The sequence below is a fragment of the Parambassis ranga genome, chromosome 6 (assembly GCF_900634625.1).
Source record: "Parambassis ranga chromosome 6, fParRan2.1, whole genome shotgun sequence".
In the NCBI taxonomy this organism is placed as follows: domain Eukaryota; kingdom Metazoa; phylum Chordata; class Actinopteri; family Ambassidae; genus Parambassis; species Parambassis ranga.
The window spans coordinates 8,547,518-8,558,693 of NC_041027.1; the positions used below are offsets into that span (position 1 = coordinate 8,547,518).

Genomic DNA, 11,176 nt, shown 5'->3' on the forward strand with positions numbered 1-11,176 from the left:
ATTACAGTTTAAGATTAGGATTACATAATTTAAACAAACAGAAACAGGCTGGTGTTTAGTTGTTTTTTGTTGTTGTGGTTTTTATGTTTTGTTTTATTGGATGGTGACCAAATGCATGCTTATTGGGCTTTTACGAGAAAAGAATTAAGAATTATAAACATACAAGTAGTGCAAGCCAATGATTTTCTTGCCAGCTGAGTGTGCCTGTTGGGCATAAAAGTCCTCAGACTTCCCTTCTCAGCTGTTGAGTGGCTTGTTTCTTCCTTTGAACTGGATTTTTAATAGGTCCCATGTGGAGTTGATCTCTGTGGAGCAAACTGATCATCACAGTGCTGACAGTACTTTGTCGTCTCAAAGACAACACACACGTGAAGGTCTGTCACTTGAAAGAGTCAAAACATTTCCTGTTGCTGGAAGTGTGTGCACTGACATGGAGGTGTCATGGCAACAAACCATACACAGGTCAGGGGGAAAAAAAACACAACACAAATGGCTTGGAGTGCCTGGCTGGTCTTTTACTGATGGTTATTAAAAATGGGTTTTGTGCTGTTGACTCAATGTGCTGCACATGCAAAAGGAAATCTTTCCATGTTCACTTAAAGTGGACTGGAAAAATGATGGCACTAGTTTGCATGATGCAGGGCCATCTGCAAAGGAAATCATATGTAAAGTGAGGAGATGATTTCTGACCACATCACAACCCTTTTCCATCCTGTGCGCACATGAAAATAATTATTTATGTGATGTTCACTTGAGGTCAAACTGATTGTCACACTTGGAACCATGAAGAGGTGCTGGCGTTTTTTTTTATGTATCTGTTGCACCATGAAGGTCTTACACACAGTCATTCTACAATTGGCCCCTTTTATTAATCAATCACATCATTTGAAAAAGACATTTTCATAGTGTGCTTATTTCAGCAGCAGATATTTCAGGTGCCTTTTCCACAAGGCTCATTTGAATTCCTGGATGTGGTCACTGGCAAAGCTCAACCACTGCAGGGTGTGTAGGTCTCAGCTGTGAGCATCAGCTTTCCTGCCTGACAGCAGCACAGCAGGGCTTCACCCTCAGAGCAACCACTTTCTGCCCTTTATAATGTGCAGTGACATTCTGTGAAAGTTATTTTTTCATAAATTGTTTTGTCATATTATCTTAATAATATGTAGATACTATAGACATAATAGATCTTTTAATTCACATGTGGAAGTAATAATGGCTTATTTTTTATCATGAGCAAATGCAGGAGCCCCCATAAAAAGAATTTTATTTTATTTTATTTTATTTTTTTTTTTTAGATACTGTATTAATCCCAGAGGGAAATTCGTTACGGCTGCTGCACAAGCAGTGTCATACAATGACTAGCAAGGCGCGCCACAGGCTAGGGTGAAGTGTCTTGCCCAAGAACACACAACAGTGACTAGGGAGGAGTTGGGATTGAACCACCAACCTTCCGGTTATTGGACAACCCTGCTATCCCACTGCGCCACTGTTGCCCCCAAGAATGCATCCATCATTAAAACACCCATTTTCACAATTCAAGTCTGTTTTATTCACATGTTTCACTTCTCAAATAGCTGGACCTCTCAGCACTAAAAGCACCCCTGAGCCATTTTTCTTTACAAGTTGCTCATGCAAACATGTTACTGAGCATTGGCAGCTCTTGACAGAGGCTTGCAATGCAAATCAGTTCTGACTGCACAGATGATGAGTGCATTGTACTTATCGCTGTCTCTCTCCCCCACTTATGTGTTGCACAGTCCCACAAAACAAACATGTGCCATCTAATGGCAGCTGATTTGCCTGAATTGTCGCCCTATTGTCTGCACACAAGAAATGTTTATGATATAGGAAAACAATGCAGCTTTTTTTGTAAGCTAACACACCTGCTCCACAAAGGAAATCTATGAGTTAATGTCCAAAAATTATACATGAAATACAAGTCAGGGTAAAAAATAATAATAACATTAAGCACACGATTAGCCTTAACACAAAAAAGATATTAAGTCAGTTACATTTAACCGTAACGAATGACAACTACAGAATCAATATTTAAAATGAATAATGAAATCATCTAAATCATTTTCACATAAGAAAAACACGTTTCTTTCTGCTGCAGAAGCAGCTTACATTTTTAAAAGATTGTTGCTGTGCTACGCATGCGCACTTCAAAGGTATGCGAGAAGAACAGGAAGTGAACATTGTGAGACTCGCAGATGCTGCTGTCTGCTCGACTCGCTCCGAGTGACACTCCCCGCTCCGCTTCTTGGTTTATTTAAAGCAAGTAGGAGAGACTGGTGTCGTGAGAGTAACGGTTTCTTGGATTAAAAAGTATTCGAGAAGCTCTGGCTGTGAAATCAAGAGTTTCATTCCGAAGCTAGGGCGTGTTTGAATCTCAAGCGTTGAAGACGCAGACTGCCCCCCTCCCTCCCCCTCGCTGGATGCTAGCTCGGTAGCCTTTGCATGTCGTTGCACTCGTAGTTAAGTTGTGTTGTAGTCTGCGATTATTTTATTTATTCGGAGGCCAAAACAGGAGAGAAGAAGATGGGATGTACTCTGAGCACAGACGACAAGGCGGCGCAGGAGCGAAGCAAGATGATCGACAGGAATCTTCGGGACGACGGAGAAAAGGCTGCCCGGGAGGTCAAGCTGCTTCTGCTCGGTAAGAGAAAGATGGATGGTCGGAGAGACGGAATTCACACTATTTGCTGGAAAGAGACATTATCGCTTTCCACTGTCTCCTGCTAACTTGCAACCCCCTAAGAGTTAAAATATATCTTGGTGTCGGTTAAAATTGAAGTTTTTTTCAGCTGCGTAATGTGTAGAGTTGGAGCAGTTCTGGGCGTAATTTGAATGGCACGGTAGTTGTGCTGTTAGCTAAAAAGTTTGGGCTACAGGTGTCTCTTTGTCTTCTTCTTCAAATTGAAATCGGTTCAAACAAGAAAAGAGCGCAGTGAATACTTTTGCCTTCACTGGAGCAGACGGCTTTTACCTCGCAGTAAGTCAATAAGCTAATTTAAATAGGCAATTAGCTGCTTAGCTAGTTTAGCGCCTCGGTGCTAGCTCGGATTAGTTAGCTAGCTGAAAGCTTAAACAATGCCCGAGACGTTGTGCTTTAGTAAATGTGACCGGCCGATATACTTGTACTGGTGCAAATTAATGAATCAGATTGCCTTGCAATTAAAATCACAGTAGCTAACTGGTTGCATTTGTGTTTGGCAGTCATTCATTGAATTAAACAGAAAGTTAACGTACTGTAGGCCGGTTGACTCACTGCATAGTTTGCCAAACTAAATGAATCACGCACATATTTCTCGTGTTAAATTGATGCCACGATTTCTTAAACCTCAATAGAATAACCAAAATTATGTAACCTTATAGGGTGGCTGAGGGGACATTAGTATGGTCATTTGAATAAGGTGGCCAAGCAGGCAAATAACTGAACAATACAGCAATCACATGTGATGACAAAACAGTTCAACACATGACATCCAGATTTACTTTTAATTATCTGTATTGCATCTCTCTGGAATAGATTGATCACTTCATGGGAACCACACCTCACTTGTTCCTATTACTGATAGATAATGACCACTGTTAGCTTTTTCAATATGGATAGACAGATTGGAGGTTGCATAGTAACCTATGCAGCCTGGCTGACAGCAATATGCATCTATGGCAGCTACACGCACACACAAAGGAGACAGCTAGTGTATGCTAACTGAGTGTCTGCCAAAGCCTTTTAAAAAAAAAATGCAGCACTCTCAGCTACTCTCTGCCCAGGCAGGCCTGTGGTTCTGCTGATTTTCACGTGTGACTTCACAGGCACATCACATTGTTCAGCTGTGTTCGTGTGTGCGTGCGCATGTGCCTGCCTTTGTGTGCATCATATCATGAGACATGATTTGAATTTTCATGGTTGTTTTCTTTCCTGTCACGATTCCCACAAGCACCTGCATGAGATATGTGATTGATCATCTGATGATGATCTAATCAGATCTCTGAAAATGCATAGATATGTGTTATGTCTTCATTTGTGATGATGGATCTGTATCATATTCTGTGTTCCTGAAGGCAACAGAAGGAGATGCAGCTTTATGTTATATTCATACTGCCGTTTGCCTCTCTGTCGCGCTTCATACTGGGGATGTTGGCATTTATGCAGTAATATGTAAATGGCATGCTCTTACGGCTTGTTTTGAGGGAAGGGCTGCTAATATAAGCTGTTTTTGTACTGCATAATTACAAAAACAGATTTTTGTTAATGTGTAGCAGCATTTTTGTCAAACATCAGCAGAAGCAGCAGCACAGATGTGTTATGTAGTGCTGTCAAACACAAAAGTTTAATGGCAAACATTTTATTTTCACATTTTCTGTTATGATTAACTTCTATCAAGCCTTTCAATTGCAGCAGCTCAGTGAGGAGTGTTTGTGTTTGCAAATTAAATTTAAGTGATGTTTTAGGTCATAATAGCTCTGAGGTGCATTGTTGTTTATCATATGGGACAATGAATTGTCGAACAGTTCCTCTCGCTGGGGAGCTCAGAGTCCCTGCAGAGGTAAGGTAATTAAAATGTTGTATGCTCAGCTCAAAACACATTTCGATCTCAGAGGGAGCTGCAGAACTGAACTAGGTGTACCGAACACATGGCTAATTCAAGTGGATTTCAGGGTTGTATCATAGGATTTTCTTATTTTTTACATCTTTCACATAGAAATCTGAAATTCTGATGCAGTTCTTCATTTAGCATTGGGTTTTGGTCCGATGTAAATCGAATGGCTCATGTGAGAATCCAGTCAGCCTGATAACATCCAGCCCAGGGATGTTTAAACTGAGGATAATCTCATTAACGGCAGGATCTAGTTGATTAATCCAATTGCACTGCGACTAAACTGGGTCTTAGACACTTTGTCACAGCCTCCTGTGATCATGTAGGTGTTGATATTCTGCAGCTTGATGTTGACTAAATATTTCAGTTAAGTTATTTTTTGCAGGGATTGGCTTTGATTGGCTGTGAAACCATTAACTAATATGTGTTTTGACTAGAGGGATCAATAATGGTTGACTCATTGCTGTGGTTTCTTTTTTTGTAACTAGGTTAGAGTTTAAAGAAAAACATTAAATTCTGATTTTCAGAATCACTGCAATTTGAAAATGCAGATAATCAAGCCTAGAAAAAGCCATACATATGTTGTCACGTGACTTTGTTTTGAAGGTTTGAAAAATTTGAAGGTTTCTCAGGTGCATAACCTGTCAGTGAGCGGGGAGCAGCCTACAAAAAAAATGAAAGCATGATTTATGTATGACATGTTTGTTCACATACTATATGAAAGAAGCCTATATAAGGGCAAAATCTAAAATTAAACAGAAAATATGATGAAAAATCTTAGTTGTGACAATGGAACTCAACACAATAATCCATATTTGGTGTATTTATTTTGCACTTTTTGGTAGATATTGTGTAGACTGTACTTACTGGAAATTAAATTGTGTCACTTGTTTCATTGTCCGTCATATCTTTTCTTTTTCAGGTGCTGGGGAGTCTGGGAAAAGTACAATTGTTAAACAGATGAAGTAAGTTGGAATTTAACATGATAATGCACATCTGAATATCCTATAACTGTAACTCTCGGCACAGCCAATGCACACTGACTAATGAACACTTTATAGCTAAAGTGGCAGATGTTCTTGCTCGATATGTTGATAAGAAGCAGCGCAACAAGTCAGGTCTAGTGCCCAAAATGTTGATGGAAATTGTAATGCTATCCTCTCTCTCTCTTACACAAAGTCAGACTCGGGGGGGGGGTTAGTTCAGTTACCATAACTAAAACGACAGTGAAACTACTAGAGGAAAGGTGATGATGTCATCTCTTTGTGTGCCAGGATCATCCATGAGGCTGGTTACTCAGAGGAGGAGTGCAAGCAGTACAAGGCCGTGGTCTATAGCAACACCATCCAGTCCATTATTGCAATCATCAGAGCTATGGGACGCCTCAAGATTGACTTTGCTGATCAAGCCAGAGCAGTGAGTAAAAAAAAAGAAAAAGACATTGCACTGTTTTCATGACATTACAATTCCCATTAAAAGCACTTTTCTGATGCTGAAGCTCATGTCCACGTCCTTTAGATAAGTGCAGTCTGCTTGAAAGTTATTTAAAATTAGCTATGGAGAAAATAACTACTCTGTGCTTTACACCAGTACACATCGAACTTTGTTTTTCTTGAAAACTGAAGAGTAGTTTTTTTTCCTAGTTTATTTTGCAAAAGTTTTTTTTCTTTCCCTGGCACAATAAAAGATTAGTCATTACATCAACGTGTCTGGTCTGGCTCTGCCGTGACCATTATTCAGTCCTTCAATCCTTTTACAGATTTCAAGGTTTTGCTTATTGTGGCTTTTGAAATGGCAACAAAAATCAGACTTACATTTAAGTAAAGAAGTTGTCTGTTATGAAACTAAATTTGTCTGTGTAGGATGATGCACGGCAGCTGTTTGTCCTGGCGGGTTCAGCAGAAGAGGGATTCATGACTGGTGAACTGGCTGGGGTCATCCAGCGGCTGTGGAAGGACGGAGGAGTTCAAGCTTGCTTCAGCCGCTCCCGAGAGTACCAACTCAATGACTCTGCAGCATAGTGAGTAGGATGCACTGACACATATACAGGAAGTAGCATTGGACTTTAGACCCTTTGTTAACTTTTTTTTTTAAAACCTGTTGTAAATCTTGTGTGTTTCTTCTTTCAAAAGCTACCTGAATGACCTGGACAGGATATCCCACAGTGCTTATGTTCCCACCCAGCAGGATGTGTTGAGGACCAGAGTCAAAACTACTGGAATTGTGGAAACACACTTCACTTTCAAGGACTTGCACTTCAAGTAAGCACAAGCAGTGCCAGTGATTTAACCCTGTTTACACAATGCCAAGTGGTCTTCTGTAATCAGGTTCCAGACATCCCCTGGTTCAAAGATGGGACAGGAGAGGAGGTCCAGGCAGAAAATCATTTATTTTATCTTTTGCAGTGTATCACTACTTAACTGTGTGTCTGTGATCTCAGAATGTTTGATGTAGGTGGACAGAGGTCAGAGCGGAAGAAGTGGATCCATTGTTTTGAGGGAGTCACTGCCATCATCTTTTGCGTGGCTCTGAGCGACTACGACCTGGTGCTGGCTGAGGACGAAGAGATGGTACGATCTGTGCGATCTCAGTGTGCTCCACTTGCTGCTCATTCTGCGGTCACTCACAATTGTATCTCTTCTTATTCAGAACCGAATGCATGAGAGCATGAAACTGTTCGACTCCATCTGCAACAACAAATGGTTTACGGACACCTCCATCATCCTCTTCCTCAACAAGAAGGACCTGTTTGAGGAGAAGATCAAAAAGAGCCCACTCACAATCTGCTACCCTGAATATGCAGGTGAGAGTCACAAACCAGGTGTTTTGTGCTAATACTGCTTGTACATATAAATCATCAAGCTTTTTAAGTGACCACAGAGATCTGACTTTTAAAGCTGTATGCAGGCTCTGAAGTCTGTTATATTATTAAATTTATAGCTGTTTTTGAGGTGCTCAAACAAGGTAATTGAAACATATTTTCATTTAGTTGTGGTTACATTAATACTCCTGAACAAAGACAGGCTCTCATTCACTTCTGTTCATCTGGTCTTCCTTTTGTGGCCACTTAAAGGTGTGTCAGTTTCAGCAGATAACAGACATATTGTTTAATTTTCTTTCTTCACTGCTCTGTTCTTAAACTGTGTGGGCTGCTTCACCATGTCAACATTGTTCTCATTTTAACATTGCGTCATGATGAACGCCATCAGACCCTCTGTGATTTCAGAGTAATCACATGAAAAGAAATCAATAGATTTAATAGTCTTTGTCACATGCACCCTCTACATATGCAGCTGATGGATAAATATTCTGCAGCCAGATGTGCTGCCATAATATTACATTAGAATTGAATGTCACAAGATAAACCAAAACTAGAGTGTCACCTGCTGGAAAGAGATCCAAGCTACAACTGTGAACCCACCTTGTCTAGCAGATTAGTTTCTCACTCAGACAAGAGGTGTCATACATTTGGACGGTTTCACAGGTAACCACGCAGTTCACAGTGACACAGTCCTACAGTTCACCTGTGTATCACTGCGAAATATTTAGGAGCAAAACCAGCACAGACTAGACTCTCTAGATTAAATTACTATTTAAAGGTGTAAATGTCTTTATGAGGAGGTCGGGGTAGCATTCCAGAAGAAAACCTTGAAAAATTAGACACAAATTTTGGACAATGTGTCCATCCTGGTAGTTAATATTTGGAATATGTTTTGTTAAATCTGTCAATCAACATACAAGTAATTGGTATATCCGGCAGTATGTAGTTCACCAAGTTCCCTCCTGCCTTTGTTTGGGTCTTTTGAAGGCTCTAACACCTATGAGGAGGCAGCAGCTTACATTCAGTGCCAATTTGAGGACCTGAACAAGAGAAAGGACACCAAGGAGATCTACACCCACTTCACCTGTGCCACCGACACCAAGAACGTGCAGTTTGTGTTTGATGCCGTCACTGACGTCATCATCAAGAACAACCTGAAGGACTGCGGCCTTTTCTAAAGGTATCATCAGCTGTTTGAGCTATGAGCTTGATGGTTTGTGCTGTCACATTTGTCTCTCCTCTCATCATGTGCCCTTCCTGTTCAGGCACCCCAGTGGCCAGCTTACCAAGTGACGCAGTTTAAAGTGGTGGAAACTTCATGGATTCTGCTGAGAATGTCACTTTTAATCTCCTATTAACTTATGTTCATCTCTAAAAGTTTTAAAGATGGTGTGTAGAGAAAACATTTTGTGTAAAATATTTGTACAACTGTCTATGGCCAGGGATTTTTCACAGTTTTTAAAATGTGCTTGTTTTACCTTATCATTATTTTAAATTTTTATATGAGAAGGGGGCCTTTACTTTTTTTTTTTTGTCTGTGAAAGATCACCTTTTTTGTCTTCTGTTCGTAGTTGCTCGTGCCTTGCATGCTTTAGTTGCAGTGTTTCTTTAACTTCGGTTTATGTACAGTAGCTGCCGCAATTCAACTATTTTTAAGTCCCCTGAGTCCATACTATGTTTTTTTTTCTGGCTGTTTCATTATTTGAATTCTTTTTGGCTCCTTGTTACTAACCAAGCAAGACCAAGTCACTCTGTAGACCAATTCACTCTGACACTGATATACTGTGAGAGCTGTTTGGAACCTTTTCTGAGGTCTGTCACTCGTAGCGCTCAAGCTATGAGTGACAGCTCTGTAATGATTGATTAATGCTTGTGTGCGTGTGTGTGTGTGTGTGTGTGAGAGAGAGAGGATGTGTGCACAATATTAAACAAAGGGACTTTATTCCTCTACTAATCATCCTCTTTCAAAGTTTTATTTTTCTAAGCGACCAAAAAGAAGCTACTCTCTCAAATTAACTCTCCAGTGCCCTTTGCTGCACCGCTACAAACATTCCTGAGTGAATCATGAAGGAAAGAGAAGCTTTGCAAAGAGGATGCTAATGTTGGCCTTGTAGCAAACAGTAGGCCCATATGTAGATCAGTGCACAGACAGACAGACAGCTGGCTGGGTACATGTGCACTGTTATTAGTTATGATCTGATGGGTTCAAGTTACATATCCCTTTCTAGACCCCAACCCTTTGTTTCCATTGGATGGGGACATTAGTGGACTAATCTCCGTGATTTTGCTAATAAAAGAGTTGCTATGGTGAAACCATGGCAACTTGTGGAACAAGCATGTTTTTCTCATCTTTTTGTGACTTGTTTTCTAAAAGGAAACATTGACATACTTAAAAAAGGAACTGAAACAATTGATCGACAAAAATCTGCAGCTGTTTTTATGGTTGGAGAAAGGAGGAAGACTCTGGAGAATTTTATCTGAATTTGAGGATTTGCGTTTTTATACAGCATATGATGCAGCACACTGAACTCTACATGATTGTCAGGAGTATGTACACCTATAAGAAACATTTGTTGACTCAACCAAATTATACATGAGTTACAGTATATGTTTAGCAGAGGACCATGACTTAGACACAGCCTAAAATATTTAACTCCATTTAACCATCATTAACAACCACACACAGCTCAATCTCCCCCTTTGTAGAGTAATGAACAATCCAACAGTAGGAGTACACTTGCTGTAATATAACACTCAATGTAGGAAAGTATGAGGAGCACTGTTCAGTGGTAAATAGCTCCCTCTAGTGGGTGTAATTTGTAGCTGCCAAATGAACAAGACGGATGGCTGCTTGATGGTTATAAAAGAGACAGCTGAGGAAAATCTAATCACCAGTTTTAATATAATTAACATAGATTGTTTCTGACAAAGATGAACTGGCCTTTCATATAAAATCTCTACTGGAAAGGCCCCAAGATTAGCACTAATTAATCTTGAACTAGAATGAGAAAGTGATTTTCTACCAAGCTGTGGTGATTTAAAGCGACGCCCAGAATCCTTTCCAGCATTCATGAGCTGATAGGAATTAGTTTAGCGATAGTGATAGGATTATCAGCACAACTGTCATTCTTTATTTTTATATTTTTTAGACATCAAGATGATGGCAACTAACATCCTATAAATGGGTCAGTGCAGTGCCAAGGCTGACTCCTGTCTCACAGACTTAGCTAAGCCATCACTGCTCAGGCACAATGATTAGGCATTAGCAGAGAGGCCACTATTTTTGGAAGGCATTGTGTGATTTAAAAGCTAATTGCAGTCATTCAGCTAATCCCTAAAGCCTTTAAAACGAGATCAAACGGTGTGAATATGAAGTTTCTTCAGAATGAAGGTATGTGTTAGAGGTAAGAGGTAAAAAAAAGTGGAGGATGGTGTTTGTGAAGATGATCAAACTGCACATCACTGCAGACTGTGGCTGACCAGAGTCACAGCTAAAAGAATCCCAAACACACACTTCTCTCAAGATACTCTTTGATGACTCTCAGTGTATGAACAAACCCATTTTAATCCATACACTTGTGCTGCTTAATTAAAACATTCAAAATAAACCCCATTTTGTGAGAAGATTTGTCACTATTGATGAAGATGGATCAGTGTTTAGGATGTATATTCAATGTTTATATATGTGTATATATTAATATGAGCTCAGGAAACTTCTCTGATGTATGAGCATATTGTCACATTGTTA

General features: G+C 40.0%; 1 protein-coding gene across 1 annotated transcript; it reads left to right on the forward strand.

The window, feature by feature from the left end:
• The first annotated feature begins 2,182 nt into the window (after positions 1–2,182).
• Positions 2,183–9,763, forward strand: LOC114437155 (guanine nucleotide-binding protein G(i) subunit alpha-1). The gene is made up of 9 exons (XM_028407641.1): positions 2,183–2,659; positions 5,530–5,572; positions 5,882–6,023; positions 6,470–6,627; positions 6,740–6,868; positions 7,048–7,177; positions 7,257–7,410; positions 8,416–8,608; positions 8,694–9,763. The coding sequence occupies exons 1-8, from the start codon at positions 2,542–2,544 to the stop codon at positions 8,604–8,606; spliced, it is 1,065 nt and encodes a 354-aa protein (XP_028263442.1). The 5' UTR covers positions 2,183–2,541; the 3' UTR covers positions 8,607–8,608; positions 8,694–9,763.
• The last annotated feature ends 1,413 nt before the right edge of the window (positions 9,764–11,176 follow it).

Bases quoted from the DNA above. Each gene is read 5' to 3' on its own strand.
- LOC114437155 (XM_028407641.1), top strand. From the start codon at position 2,542: ATGGGATGTACTCTGAGCACAGACGACAAGGCGGCGCAGGAGCGAAGC. The intron at 6,024-6,469 runs GTGAGTAAAAAA...TTGTCTGTGTAG, and splicing joins TTGCTGATCAAGCCAGAGCA to GATGATGCACGGCAGCTGTT. The intron at 6,869-7,047 runs GTAAGCACAAGC...CTGTGATCTCAG, and splicing joins TTCAAGGACTTGCACTTCAA to AATGTTTGATGTAGGTGGAC.